General features: G+C 39.1%; 2 protein-coding genes across 6 annotated transcripts in view; one reads left to right on the forward strand and one right to left on the reverse strand.

Annotated features, from left to right (window-relative positions):
- Fancm (FA complementation group M) overlaps positions 1-7,829 on the forward strand; it is a 57,370-nt gene extending 49,541 nt beyond the window's left edge. Inside the window, exons 20-23 of the mRNA XM_028858949.2 lie at positions 72-632; positions 1,601-1,973; positions 3,303-3,594; positions 7,445-7,829. Coding sequence (XP_028714782.1) covers positions 72-632; positions 1,601-1,973; positions 3,303-3,594; positions 7,445-7,601 — 1,383 coding nt within the window. The 3' untranslated portion in view covers positions 7,602-7,829. The remainder of the gene's footprint in view (positions 1-71; positions 633-1,600; positions 1,974-3,302; positions 3,595-7,444) is intronic.
- A 3,675-nt stretch (positions 7,830-11,504) lies between these two features.
- Mis18bp1 (MIS18 binding protein 1) overlaps positions 11,505-15,772 on the reverse strand; it is a 37,036-nt gene continuing 32,768 nt past the window's right edge. For 3 of the 5 annotated variants that reach the window (XM_037210575.1, XM_037210574.1, XM_028858930.2), the window contains 3 exons: positions 15,114-15,210; positions 12,585-12,639; positions 11,505-12,406 (listed from right to left, as the gene is read on the reverse strand). In XM_037210575.1, the coding sequence (XP_037066470.1) occupies positions 12,309-12,406; positions 12,585-12,639; positions 15,114-15,210 (250 nt within the window). In that variant the 3' untranslated portion in view covers positions 11,505-12,308. Of the gene's footprint in view, positions 12,407-12,584; positions 12,640-15,113; positions 15,211-15,772 lie in introns of those variants that run through there. The other 2 variants (XR_005092739.1, XM_037210573.1) reach the window with 2 other exon arrangements.

The following is a 15,772-nucleotide window of genomic DNA, read 5'->3' on the forward strand; positions in this document are numbered from 1 at the left end:
TAAACATTAGTGCCTTGAAGAACGTAAATTCAACCTAGTTATAAATTCAAACATTTCTGTTTTTATCATAGATTCCTGAGCAAGATGAAAACTATTTAGAGGACAGTTTTTGTGTTGATGGAGAGGAGTCTTTCCAAAGCCAATCATGTGAAGAGGAAATCTGTGTGGATTTTAACTTAACTAAAGACTCCTTTACAGATGAGAATGTCAGATATAAAACCCGATACGCAGTAAAGCTAAAACAAATGAGCACGAAACAAAACTGTCCACGGCCAAAGAAGAAACTGTCTAGAATTATCGTCCCAGAGGATTCAGACGAGGAGGAACAACACCCCGTGAATGACGGAGAAGACTCCGGTGCCCATGGCGGCCGTGCCAACAAGCCCATCCAGCAGGGCCAGCAGGGCAGCTCCGGACCTCCTGAGTCTTCAGCGCAGCCCAGGGGCCTTCGTAGTCCAGCAGCGAATGAGAAGCCCACACAGCGACAGCAGGTGGTACAGAGCATGCTGGATGCCGTCCCTGAGGTGGTGAACCCCGGGGCTCAGAGCTGTAACTCAGGTGCATTTATTTCATCTCCATGTCTGAGTATGGAGTCGAGGAAGGAATGTGGGAAATGGCCAGTCGACTTAAAGGTATGTATGAAAGTGAAGAAAAGTGCCATCATAGGTTTATTTAAAAGAGTTGTTTGGGGGGGGGGTGTGCTTGCTTGCTTGCTTGCTTGCTTTCTTTCTTTCTTTCTTTCTTTCTTTCTTTCTTTCTTTCTTTCTTTCTTTCTTTCTTTCTTTCTTTCTTTCTGTCTCTCTCTCTCTCTTTCTTTCTTTCTTTCTTTCTTTCTTTTTCTGTGGAAAGGCAGCTGTGAGGAATTGACTCCAAATTGTCCTGTGATCTCCACATGTGCACCTGGACATGCACCCATGCACACGTCTTGTAATAATACAATTTTTTAAACTAGATTTAAAAAGGTTAGTGGGCCTTAGACAAAGTTCAGTGGGACAGTGCTTGCCTAGCTTGTGCGATGTTCTAGGTTAAGTCCCTACTACTGCTTCTCACCCCACTCCATGGGGGGAAAAAAGAGGGAAAGAAAAAGAAAACGTTACTTAAGGGCTAGAGATGTGGCTGAATAGTAGAACACTTGTCTAGCCTGCAAAAGGCTCTGGGTTCACTACTACAGAACAAAGAGACCCCAACATACAGTTATGGTTTGTTTTCAGCTAGATGGATTTCTGGTTATCTAATCTCCCAGTTTTTCAATAATATCTTGTCTAGAGTCCTTATTCCTGAGATGCAGTTCAATCTGCTTTCATGTTATTAAGACATTCTTTTCTCTAGCGTAAAAATTTCACTTTCCATTTGAAAACTTACTTTCTTTCCTGCTTGGTTTAGACTTCACTGGATTTCATTGTCTTTCTGTTCCTATTCTTTGTCAACTGTGGCTTGACTTTGAGTTAGAGCGGTGGCTGTTCTGTCTACAGTCACTTTGGTCAAGGCGGAGTTAAAGGGACAAATGTCTTCAGCAGGGATAGATACCCAGCATCACATGTGACATTCGCGGCACTGACGCATAGTCAGCGGGATAGTGACCAGTGCTTTCTCCCTTCAGGTTGATGACCCCAAGGAAGGTAGCGCCTCCGCAGCACCCTGTTCTAATTCACCACTACATGTAGCTGATGGACATACAGCCTCTAGACCGCCACAGGAAGGAAATAGAGCGTGCATTCTTGTGGACAGTCGTGAAATCACTTCTGGTTTAGAAGTCATTTCCTCGCTGAGGACAGTTCATGGGTTACAAGTAGAGGTTTGTCCTCTTAATGGCTGTGATTACATCGTAAGTAACCGCATGGCAGTAGAAAGGAAGTCTCTGTCCGAAATGTTAAATAATGGCAGTAAGAACAAGTTCATCGAGCAGATCCAGCGCCTGCAGAGCATGTTTCAAAGGATATGTGTGATTGTGGAAAAAGACAGAGAAAAAGCAGGTTTGTACTTTTCAAATGTTTATAAGATTGTATACCAAATTGACTTGTTTAATTTATCCTTCTGCTGCCAGGGTGTATCATTTCATACTTAATACCAGTATACTTTTCATTAGTCATTGTATTTTAATGAGGTTTATGAAAATTGAACAGCAAGAAACCAAAGACAAAGCAGACTAGTCATAAGACCTTTCCAGGCACGTCAGAAAGGATGAGCACCTCAGACAGAGCCGCCTCGGGGAGAAGTAGGAGTCAGGTGCTTAGGAGCCAGGGTTCGCAGGGTTGGTGTGGAGAGCTGAGAGTTACTCCTACCTGAACAGCGTCTTCGTTACAGAGCAGGAAGGGAATGATGGCTTGTTGGCTGTAATTGTTGAGTATAAGTGAAGATGTACGTGAGAGGGGCAAGGAGGGTTCATTGTGAACGTGGTAAGACTGGGTTTACATAAGTCACTGAAATGGGTGTCTAGGTTGCTCCTAGAAAATGCAAGATTGGAATCATTGCTAGATTTCTCTGTTGAGAAGAGTGGAGATGATGGGATGTAGAACCATGCATTGGTTTCTGATTTCTCCACAGCTCTGTAGGTATTTCATTGACAAGCCATTGCCTCTGAATAACAAGTATGTTTATTGTTGGTAAGATGCTTGCCCTATTCATCTCATGGTGTTAAAAGGATGAAGTAAAACCATGTTGTGGAAAGACATTATGGAAATATTGAAAACAATTAAGTAAAGGGACATAGTGGTTTGTATAAAACATTGGTTTAGAAATTGGGCAGCATTTCCCTTCCTCCTTCTGTCACTAGTGAATTAGAACGTTGTACCCTGGATAGGTCACTTTATCTTTCAGGAATTTTGTCCTTTTTTTCCCCCCTAATTGGAAAAGTGAGGGGTGAAGAAAGTAGTTTAAAACAAAGTGGAAGTATGGTAGACGTGATGGAAAAATATCTTTATGAGGAACTTATAATGGGGAATGCAAAAAAAAAAAAGAAGTAGAATATGGAAAAGAAAGTGAGCAGGAAAGGTAAGGAATGATAAGGTAGCATTAGAAGGCCCTCCGGGTATTTATTCGGTTAGTCGTCATTGGAGTGAATACGCAACTTTATATCAACTAATCCAATATTTAATGAACTTCTTCATAGGTTAATTTCAGTTCAAGGCACAGATAGTTCCCCTTAATTCTATCAGATATTGAAGCTTAGTTGTAGTTTCTCATTAGTAGAAGGTACCACTTGTTAACTCAGTGATGAGATGCTAGAATTCTAGTAAAGTGTACCAATTATTCTCCCTGATTTTAGTCACTGACCTTCATTTCCCTGAATATGAAATTTTTAGGAGACACATCAAGAATGTTTAGAAGGACAAAGTGCTATGACAGTCTGCTAACCGCCTTAGTTGGGGCTGGAATCCGAATCCTTTTCAGCTCTGGACAAGAAGAAACTGCAGATTTACTAACGGAGCTATCATTGGTGGAACAAAGAAAGAATGTTGGTATTCATGTTCCAGCTGTGCTGAATCCTAGTAAATGTGAGGCTCTTCAGTTCTATTTAAGTATTCCCAGTATAAGTTATATAACTGCCTTAAATATGTGTCACCGGTTTTCATCTGTGAAAAAGATGGCTAACAGGTATGTCTATTTTACTAGTATTTATTAATTTTTTGTCTTTTTTTATTCCAGACCTGAGGACCGAACCCAGGGCCTTGCACTTGCTAGGCAAGCGCTCTACCATGAGCTAAATCCCCAACCGCATAGTATTTTTAAATGGTTACTATTATAAGTATTTAATTGTGTGTGTGTGTGTGTGTGTTCGTGCGTGTGAGTGCGCGTGTGCATGCGTGTGTGTGTGTGTGTGTGTGTGTGTGTGTGTGTGCACGCGCGCGCGCGCATGCCTCTGCCTGCCACAGCGTGCACATCAGAGTCAAAGGACAGCTTTTGGGAGTTGGTTCTCCCCCACCATGTGAAGTCTCAGGGATCAACCCCAAGTGGTCAGACCTGGTAGCAGACACCTTTACCCATCTTGCCAGCTCCTCTGTTACGATTCTTGTAAATACATTTTCTATGCTCTTACGGCTAGATTCTTCTTTCTGGATGCTTATTATCCGTAGAGTTGGTATTTTAAGAGCATATAACTTGGAATCCCCACTGGTACCTTAGTATTTTTTACATCACTTTCTCTCTTCTAACCCTTCCCAGCTACCTTCCCTCAAGTCTACCTGTAATGGGAAGTTTTCCTGTGTCCCTCCTGGCCCAGGGTTGGGACAAATCTCCCACCCACAGTCCTTCAGCCTTTTATAAAATAATTACACAGAGGCTTGATATTATTTATAACTGCTTGGTCATTAGCTCAGGCTTATTACTAGCTCTTACACTTAAATTAACCCATAATTCTTATCTATGTTTAGCCACATGGCTTGGTACCTTTTCCCAGTTCTGCCTTGTCATCTTGCCTCCTCTGTGTCTGGCTGGTGACTGCTGACTCAGCCCTTCTTCCCAGAATTCTCCTTGTCTGCTTGCTCTGCCTATACTTCCTGTCTGGCTATTGGCCAATCAGTATTTTATTTATCAACCAATCAGAGCAACACATTCACAGCATACAGAACGATATCCCACAGCATCTACCCCATGTTCTCCCCAACCTGATCGCCTCTTTATCATTGTTACATACATGTTATGTGCATGCACAAATATATATAAACACCACGTGCTGAGTCCATTTTTGTGTGTATATGGTTTCAAGGCTGACCATTCTACACTGCACAAGTAAGAAGGCTCACCCCTGGGAGAGGCCAATTCTCCTCCCAAGAGTCATTAGTTGCCTGTAGTTCTTTGTCTGTGGGTGGGATCCTGGGAAAATTTCCCCTTTCACATTGACATGTCCATTGGTACTGCCTTGTTCAAGCCTTATTTATGAAGTCATTTCTACTTTATCTTCATTGAACTGCTCTCCTTTCCCCATCCTGTCTGTGAGCAGATGCTCTGGCCTTCCTCCATCCATCCTGTTGCTGGACTTTCCATGAGCTTACTCCAGCATTTCAGGTTGGTTTTTCTTGGTGTTTGTTGTTGTTGAATCCCTCTTTTGTAGATTGCATTTCATTCAAGCTATTTGTGTTCCCGGTGAGTTTATTCTTTGAACATATTTGCAGTCATTCTTTTGACTTCCGTCTGATAGATGCCATTATTGTATGACTAGTAATTCTTGCATTTGTCTTAGTTTTTATGTTTATTCTTCCATGTGTATATGTTTGTTATTCTTGTTTTTATCATATATATTATGTTCACATAATGGTGTAAAATCTTTTTTATGTCTTAAACTTGAATTTCTCTGGTTACTAATGAAGTTGGTAGTCATCATTCCTCCCTTTCCTCTTTCCTGTTCCACTCATGTCACCTCCCTCTTCCCACTCTTGTAACAATGGCCTCTCTTTATTATTGTTACATACACATACACATACCTATATAAATACAACCTGCCGAGTCTGTTTTACTTGTGTGTATGATTTTAGGGCTGACTTCTTGGTATTGGATAACTAATTGGACCATCCTTGGAAACAATTAATTGTCCCTCTCTCTTTTGTCATTAGTTGCCTATAGTTCTTTGTCTATGGGTAGGGCCCTGAGAAATTTTTCCCCTTCCATGTTAGTATGTCTATTGATATGACTTCTTTAGGTCTTAAATAGCCAGTTGTTGAGGTATCATGGGTGTAGCTTCCCTATCATTTCTAGGAGACACAATCTTACAACAGATTTCTTGGTCTTCTGGTTCTTAAAATCTTTTCACCACCTCTTCCCTAAGCCTTCAGTGAAGTTGTGTTGTAGATGTATCTAGTGGGCCTGAGCATCTTACAGTTAGGTGATCTCTGCATTTTGACCTGTTGTTTTCTGTAGTGATCTCCCATCTGCTGCAAAGAGGAGCTTTAAATATATATGTATATGATATATCATATTATATATCATTTCATATTATGTTTAATATATATTTGATATTTAATATATGTATTACATATACTTTGTTCTTATATGTCATGTGATATATATGTATATGTATATGTATATACTTTGCCTGCATGCATATCCAGAAGAGGATATCACATTCCTGGGTATTAGAGATAAGACAGTTGAACTACCATGTTGGATGTTGGGAATTGAACTTGGTTCCTCTGGGAGAGTAGCCAGTGCTCTAAACCATCTTCCCATTTCCCAAAAGCAGCATCTTTGTTGAAGACTGAGAGTTATACTTATCTGTCGGTAGGATCTCCTCGAAGAGCCATGACCTAACTAGCCACAGGTAGTTGACTAGGTTTAAAGTATCAGTAGTGGTTACTTTCTCTTATCTGTAGGTGAGATGAGCTAATGCTTATCAATCTGCAGTTAGTCCTTGAATATAGAAAAGTATCTTAACTGAAATACTTTTGTCTAGAGAATGGCCCTGGCCAGATGTATGCTAATGAAGAATAAACACAGCTGGGGAAAGTTATCCAATTACCCCAAATGTATAGGGGAAGTTGTGCCCAAATAAATGATCAATTACATTGTTAGAAGTTCTTGTGAGATTAATGAAATGGAAAGGCTACAATAACACACAAGAAATTCACTGCAGGATACATCTACTACATCCAAAAGCCAGTATCACCAAGACTCCTTGAGTTTTGGCTTTATCCTCTGGAAGAACCCTTCCAGGTAATAATAGCTTTTGCCATTGTCAGCTGAATTCCTACTTGATATTTCTGTATGCAGCAGGGGTTCTATTAGGCTATGGCTCTTGTGGGAAGCATTGTCAGCCAAAGTGGCATAACTTCATTTAAGCTATATTTATAAATATATTCACTTATATGTATTTGCATGTCATGTTAGGTAAATACTGAAAATAGTATAACTCCTTAAGGCTTTAATTTAATTGCAAAACCCTTCAATTTAGGTTCCCTCTTCCCATGTTGTATGACATTGACAGCAAAACCTCACCTGCACACCTTCTCAGGTATCAACCCCAGTCACCTAAGGACTTCTTCCCCCAAAGGCCTACCCTTTAAGGGCCAGTCTTCCAATACCTCAGCTTCACCCTCAGCTTCAGTCAGGTCCCTACAAATGAATATTCTGGGAAAGATTTCATAGATATTTGCTCCTTTGCAGATCTCATGTTTTAACTACTGTAAGTGATTGAGATGGTCCTACTATGTGCCCCTGGAACTATATAGACTATGCTTTTTCCAGACTCCAGACCTGGCCTTCCTCTGCCTGAATGCTAGAATTGAAGGAGTGCAACACCATGCCCAGTATACTGTCAGTTTAAAGAAAACAAGCTTTTGTTCTGTTTAAACTAATGCTAAGGGCATTTAGCTAGATGCACAATGGAAGGTTTTTGTATAACTGGTAACTGAATACAGTGCCTCATACCTGCTAGACAAGTGCTCCATACTGAGACATGATAAAAAGAGTCAATGTCATAAAAGCCAGGCTCACTGTTTCTCTTTCTTTTCAGCTCACCTGAAGAAATCTCCGCATGTGCTCACGTAACTCATCAAAAGGCTGAGGAGATCTACAGATATATTCACTATACATTTGACATGCAAATGTTACCAAGTGATCTTAACCAGGATAGACTGAAATCTGATGCGTGCTCAGCACTCAAAGTGTGATTATGAAAGAACTCTCACAATACTAAATAATCATTGTAGTTTGTGATTACCAGCTTAAAATATGTAAATATTTCATCTCTTAAAGATATCTTTACATATTGTAAAGCTTTTTATTTATAGACTGCATAATTTATTTTTAAAAGGAAACCTTTAATGTTCCATAATCATTCTGACTTAACTGTGAAATGACTTTTTATTGAATAAATCAAGGCTGTGTGGTGGTGTTCAGTCTGGCTTAAGCATCTAAGGAAGCTAGCCAAGGTGCTGTGAGATGATCAGCTGCTTCAATGCTTCCTGCACAAGCCTGAGCACCTGAGACCCCGAGTTCACCCCCAGGACCCACATAAAGGCTAGCTCACCTGGACTCAGTGCTGAGGATTTTAAAGACTGGAGGGTATCAGGACTTTGCTAACCAGTATGGCGGAATTGAGGCGTTCCAAGTTTGTGGGGGGCCATCCCTCACCCCTACATTTCCCCCAGAGTACTCTTGAGTATAAGCAGCAGGAAATAAGCATAGAGGGGAGAGAAAAAGAAAATACAGCATAGCCTCAGGAGGACCTGGATCCTAACTCATCAGGCCCTGACTTGACTGTCTCTGCCCAAGGGCTTTTAAAAAATGGCCAAGGGGTGGAGCAAAAGACCTCCCCCCAGCACAGCCAAGTGCAGGACCATCTCAGACACCTGGTATCCAGCCTGTGGCCCAATCATCCTCTTTACGCACTCGTGCTGGGTAAAGCCTAAATGGGTTTCAATACAGGTTCAGTGGAAGACGTCTCAAAAATAATGTGAAGAATGATAGATGAAAATACCCCATGCTGCTGGACGGTGGTGGTGCACGCCTTTAATCTCAGCACTCGGGAGGCGGAGGCAGGCGGATGTCTGCGAGTTCGAGGCCAGCCTGGTCTACAGAGCGAATTTTAGGACAGCCAGAGCTACACAGAGAAACCCTGTCTCAAAAAAGAAAAAAACAAAACAACCCCAATAACAAAAAATATCTCATGTTGGTATTGGGCCACCACACACATGCTACCTTGTATATACACATCTTCATACATACACAGCAAAAATGAATATGACTCAGAATACTAGCACAGTGTAACCCAAGGCAGTAGGCAAAAAGTGGTCTTGGCTACAAACAAGAACCTGTCTTAAAAATCTAAAAACCACTAAAAGCAAAATGTATTTTGGAATTTTTCCTTTTGGACTTTTTCCTAGTGTAAGTACTGTGATTTGTTAGCATAACAGTATCTATAACTGGTAAAAACTGTTTATAAATAACATGTACTCTATATGAATTGTAATATTTAACATTTTAAGTGTACTAAGTCTAGGACCTTAAGAGATGGCTCAGGTTAAGAGCACACAGTGCTCTTTCAGACTCAGAACCCCCATCAGGTGACTTAGAACTGCCTAACTCCAGCTTTGGTGCATCCAATTCTCTTGCCTCCTTGTGCAGTGCACTCACATGTGTACACACACACACACACACACACACACACACACTAAATGTTAAGTCTAAATATATATACTGAGTAAAATGTGGTATGTTGTGGAGGTAAATGATTTAATAATTAAAATCAAATATTTAAGTTACTATATAATTTCCACTAAATGTCTCCAAATAGTCAATATTTTAACATGAACTTTTGCTTTAACTCATTCTTATGCCATAAATATTTTAAGATGGGTCTGTGTTTATATTTGCAATGTGAATAAGACTGTTTCTTCTGCCAGTGGATTTCCTTGCCTACATCCTTTCTCCTATTGAGTAGTTGAACCAGTCATAAGAGAGCTTCCCTAACCTTACACATGACAGGAACTTCAGAATGCACCTAATTCAGTGTGCTTTTTTATTTCCTATTGAATCATAAAAATTAGGTCTTGAAACAAATAGCTTGTTCATATTTACACTGGCAATTTGAAAGAAAACCCAGGAAGAAACTTCTTTTTACAAAAATGTTACTCAGTTCTGAATTTTGTTCATCTGAAATAATTTTAAAACCCAATCTCCAAAAATGCCAATGATTTATCAGCTGTTCAAAATTGCTAAAACCATCGAAAAAGTATTCAAAAATATTGACCAGTACTCAACTAGCAATTACTTCAAATCCAAATCCACATCCACACTGATTATAAGGCAGAACTAGTGGCCTTCTTCTAAAATACTACCTATTAATCTCAACCAGCAATCAGCAAAGCATCACATTAAGGATTGACAGCTCAAACTCCATTCTGTTGTGGGGGGGGAGCCCTAAAACATCCTTTCTTTTTATAGCTACCAACACCTGCTGGTTTGGCCATTTCGGGGAGGAGGAGCATTACTGGGAATTGAACCTGCATTTTTGCCCGGTAGACAAGCTTTCTAACTGCTATGCCCAGCTTCCTCCCACCACTTAAGAACTTTCTATTTTTTATGTTTTGAAACCACCTTTTATTACTATTTTTCTTTTTAATCACCTGTATGTGTGTGTATGCACACATTTGAGTGCAGGTTCCTGTGGCAGCTGAAAGAGTATTCCGTCTCTTTGAGCTAGAATTACTGGTGTTATGCATTGTCTAACATAGGTGGAGGGCACCAAATTTCATGTCAACAAGAGCAGCAAGTACTAACTGCTGAGCCATCTCTTGACCCCCTTAATTTTGTTTTTGAGACAGAGTCTTACTAAATTGTCTAGGTTGGTCTCAAACTTGCAGTTCCTCCTGCCTTGTAACTGAAACATGACTGAAACAGCAGGCCTAGCAACTGGCTTAATAAAAAAAGCCTGCTCTACATATTGAGTTCCAGGATACACAGTTGAGACCTTGACTGGGAGAAGAGAGAGACAGAAACAAAGAGAAGTAATGAATGAATGATTTGTACTATGTGTTCCAGTGTGTTTTTAGGAATCTTAAGAGGGAGCAGTAACTGTAAGGTACTCCAGGATCAAGAGTGGCCAGGCCCCTGTGCCCCAAAAGCCATGTTCCTACCACATAATACTCTAAGGGCCATAATGCTGACCCCAGCTCCATCAGATGCAGGTGACCAAGCTCCACCTTACTGAGTAAAAAGCCCAAGCTCAAGACTTGAAATCCCACCAGTTTCCCACCCTGTAAATCTCCACCCCCCTCCCCAAGAAACCCTATATAAACCCTTTCTAATGCTAAGTTCTCTGCTGCTTGCCCAAGAAGACGCAGCCACTCTCCTGTGTGGGGGTATTGTGTTCCCCAAAATATTGTGCACCCTAATAAACTTATCTGGGGTCAGAGACAGAACAGCCACTAGATACAAAGGCCAGAAAATGGTGGCACTCACGCCTTTAATCCTCACATTCCAGAAGCAGAAGTCCATCTATGATCTCTCTCTGTGAGTTCAAGGCAACATTGCAAACAGCCAGGCATGGTGACACATGCCTTTAATCTCAGGGAGTGATGGTAGAAGGCAGAAAGATATATAAGGCTCGAGGACCAGGAACTTAGAAGCATTTGGCTGGTTAAGCATTCAGGCTTTGAGCAACAGTTCTTCAGCTGAGACCCATTCTGGATGAGGACTCAAGAGGCCTCCAGTCTGAGGAAACAAGACCAGCTGAGGATCCGTCGAGGTGAGGTAGCTGTGGCTTGTTCTGCTTCTCTGATTTTCCAGCATTCACCCCAATAACTGGCCTCAGGTTTGATTTTATTAACAAGACTCTCTAAGATTCATGCTACACTCCTGGGTTTTTTCCCCCCTTGCAATAAATCTCATGTGAGGTTTGTTGTGTTGTGTGACTTTGTGTATTCCTTGGCTCCAGGCTGCCAGGATACCTTTCTATCCAAGCTTTAACATGTGCATTGGGAAAAAATTCCTTCTCAGAGCTGTAACACAATAACAAAATGCATTCTTTTTCTGATTACATAATTTAAAAAGAAAAAAAATCCATAAACAAATACTATACAAATTTAAAATTTTATTTGAACAGTCTAACTGGATGCAAAGGGTAGATGAATATGTAATGTAACCAGAGGACAAATAACTTATGTCAAACTTTAAAACAATGGCAGAATAAAACTCAGCTTCTAAAGGAGCTGTCAGAAAGGGAAAACCTGATTATTATGGCATAGTAATTCCTTATAAAGGTAGATCTATCAACTGTACATAACATGGCTGCAGAATACAACAGAACCTGGTTCACTTTATAAAATAATAAAGAGCAATGAATTAGAGATAGAGGTTTCACAAACAGACCGACTTATGATAAATTTTAAGAAAAACTATCAGAAGAAAACATGTAAAACATAGACCAACTGAATAACATAACTGGTCAATTAACTCTGGCTTATAATACCAGGCAGCAAAATACTGTAAATTTTCATTCCAGTTTTCACCAATCCAAACTCTAATTCCAGCTCCTTACCTCTCCTCACTTCAAGGTTTTTAAAATTTTATTTAAAAACCTATTTGAGACATGATTACTAAAGTAAACATACTTGGGTGTTCAAGAAACTTAAGCTTTATATACATTAATATTACAAAAATAAAACTTACATCTACATACACAGGCAAAGTAATTTTACTTGTATTATATTGTAACACTGAGGAATGCTCTACAGGATGTTAACCTTGCATACAAACATAAGACATCGTTTGGAAACAAATCTACATCCCCTTATTACAAAGAAAATACCCATTCATCAAATGAGAATATAAGTATGCTCTCCTTGATGGTAAAACTCCTGCAAATGTATTTACTATCAGTCAGAATTAGAAAAGTAATAATCTTTCTCTTCTTCATCTGATTCTATGGCATCATCAACGAAACACTTTGCAATAGCAGTGTTTTCACCTAAATCTGTAAAGAAAAATTTAATGAAAAGGATTAGTATATTTAGTAATCTTCAGTAATTTTAATAGAAGTGAAACCAACTCTAACAAATTAAATGATAGGTCTGTCTACTTGAGAACCAGTTAATTGTAATACCATCAAATAGAGATCATATTGTAATGGAAGTAAGCTATAAAATAAATACCTTTGTTAAACAGGGTTTTTCGTATTGATGTTAGAGATGAGAGATCACTTTCAACCTATAAAAGAGTATATGTTAGTGGCAAACTGCATCTCCTGTGATGCCTCCTAGATGAAATCAAACATGCGTTATCCCCGGAGTACTTTAAACATAGGCCTGTTATATCACTTTTATAACTAAAGCAACCAAAATCTTGAGTTTATCCAGAGTAAAATCCATAACTTAGTGTTGTTTCCCACTGCTGGCAAACATTTATATACATAAGAAAATACTATCAGCTAATGATACAGAAGGCAAAGAATAGTCTATAGCCTATAAAAGTTGCCCAAATATACTCAGGACTTATCTTGGTTTAGAATACTTTATTATCCCTGTAAGATGAGATAAAGACATCATTTACTTCTCGTAACCATTCAGTAACAAGTCATTGTCTTTATCTAAATATGCCTAAATTAGAAAAGTCTAGTCGCTTTTGTAGTGTAAGGAGGCTGCTACTGGTAATTAGACCTTGAAATGAGTACTTTTAACACAGAATTCTGGGCTCTTTCCACACTAACACACTGGCTACAAACACTAGACTATGAAAAAGAACTGGGTAAATCTCAATTTTGTTCATTGCTTAGTCTTAACACATTAAGAAAAACAATCATATAGGCCCATGTGGTGGTGGGTGCCTTTAATCCCAACACTTGGGTTGCAGATGTAGGTGGGTCTCTGAGTGTGAAGCCACCCTGTTCTACAAAGGGAGTTCCTGGACAGCCATGGCTACAAAGAGCCCTACCATGTCTCAAAACAACAACAAAAAAAAAAAAAAAAAAAAAAAAAAAAAAAAGAAAGAGAAAGAAAAATGTGTTTCTAATAGGAAGGACCCAAAGATTATCACAATTTACCTCTCCTCATTGAGTAGAGAAAACAATCAAGTACACTAATTTGCTGTGCTGATCTACGGTCCATGGATCAACAAAATGGACATCACTTGGGGATTATTAGAAATGTGAATTTCTCAAGTATACTATATCAGAATCTTGACTTCACAAGATCGCAAGTGACTTCTACAAACACTTAGATGAAGGAAATAGTTACTTAAGGTACTTTATGAACACAACCAAAAAAACAGACCAAAAGTCTAATCTTTGGATTCCTATTTCAAGGCTTCCTAACAATGTTAATTTCAGGTCATTTTGCAAGAACCAAAGTTTCATTCTCATTAAGGAATATGGAGATAGAAAAAAATCAAGTATCTGAAGAGTACTGAGAAGTAGTCTGCCTAGTTCACTTATAAAATGGATTTCTTTTAAAGAAATGAGCCACTAAGTTGATTTTAAACCAAGGTCTCTGATGAAGTATTTACTATTTCTTGTGGCTAAGCTCATGAAGACAAGTATGATTATATAATCCCAATCTGAGAAGAATTTTTCTTAACAAATTTGTAGTATAAAGATTTTAAAGAGAGGAAAAGATGGCCATATCTAGCCTGAAGAATCACTTTCCTAAGTAACTAATGTCACAATTCGTCTGTATAAATTATTCTCCAAGATGAGCTACTTTGAAAAAAAAATCAAATATTCAGACATTTAAAACATTACTAAAATATTCAGAAATTTAAAAGTTTAAAAATTTGAAATGAAAAACTTTTAAAGGCAGAGAGAGAGAGAGAGAGAGAGAGAGAGAGAGAGAGAGAGAGAGAGAGAGAGAGAGAAGGGAGGGGGGAAGGCCCTGGATTTGAAAAAAAGAAGGATATAATAGAAGGTTTGGAGGTTAGAAAGAAGAGGGGGAAATAATGTAATTATATTATAATCTTAAAAAACTAAAAGTTTTTAAAAAGACTTGTTTTTTGGGGACTCCGGCCTTCTCACTTCAACTCCTGATCCTCTAGCCTCCACCTTCCAAGTGCTGGGATTGTAGGTCTGTACCACCAGGCCCAGGTTAAGGTGTTTATTTTCGAAACAGTACTAGGGCTTGGCCCCATGGCCCATGGGCGTACTAGACAAGTGTTCTACTACTCACTCATGCTCTCAGCCCCAATAAAAGATGGTTCTTTGTCTATGGTAGAATTCATTATTAAGGCAACCTTCAAATACAGTTTTCTGTGTTTGGATTTTAAATACTGGAGTGCTAAAACAAATTGAGTTACTAAAGCTAAAAGATCTGAACCTGTTTCACAGATGTAAGATTGGATAAAATTCTTATTCTATATAGGCCATAAATCAATTCGTCTGGATTCACAGTTGTTGAACTGATACAATATTTTTGTATATTGCTTTAAATGGCCTTTTTGGACTTGTATTTTCCAATTAGTTTTCAAATGAGAATTTTTACCCATTCTCATCTTTGTTCAATTGATACAGCTGTCATCTATAATTAATTCTACACTGTGTATGTATTTACTTCACTAATAGCTTCATATTAGAATTAGATTAGGTTGTAAGTTCCTAGAAAGGAAAGACTGTTATACAATTTATACCGACCACAATTTATGAAGTGTTACTTTATTCAACATAAAAGTGTCAGATAAATAATAAAAATACTTACTGTCTTTTTCCTAATGTTGCCCCAGACAAAGCCATTACTCTTGCCATATTTTTTAGCATTTTTTTGCATATGGAAAACATATTTATCATAATCATCACTGTGTGAATACAAAATAATATCAAGATGTCAAGTCAACATTATCATAATTTTACCCATATGTTGAATAGCAATTAATAAAAATCTAAAATTTACTTAACTTCTCAAGAGAATATTCTAGGAAATTATGTTTTCCTTATTGGTCACTGTCCCGCTGTGGTGGTTTGAATAAGAATGGCACTACAGCCGGAAGGCGGTGGCGCACGCCTTTAATCCCAGCACTCGGGAGGCAGAGGCAGGTGGATCTCTGTGAGTTCGAGGCCCGCCTGGGCTACCAAGCGAGTTCCAGGAAAGGCGTAAAGCTACACAGAGAAACCCTGTCTCGAAAAACCAAAAAAAAAAAGAATGGCACTACAGGAGGAGGATTAGGAGGTGTGGCTTTGTTGGAGGAAGTGTGTCACTGGGGATAGGCTAAGGTTTCAAAAGTCTACGCCAGGCCTGGTGTCCTTCTCTCCCTGCTGCCTACAGATCCAGATGTAGAACGCTCAGCTACTTCTACAGCACTGTCTGCACACTCTCACCATGATGAGAATGGACTAAATCTCTGGAACTGCAAGCAAGCC

The sequence above is a fragment of the Peromyscus leucopus genome, chromosome 14, assembly GCF_004664715.2.
Source record: "Peromyscus leucopus breed LL Stock chromosome 14, UCI_PerLeu_2.1, whole genome shotgun sequence".
Classification (NCBI taxonomy): domain Eukaryota; kingdom Metazoa; phylum Chordata; class Mammalia; order Rodentia; family Cricetidae; genus Peromyscus; species Peromyscus leucopus.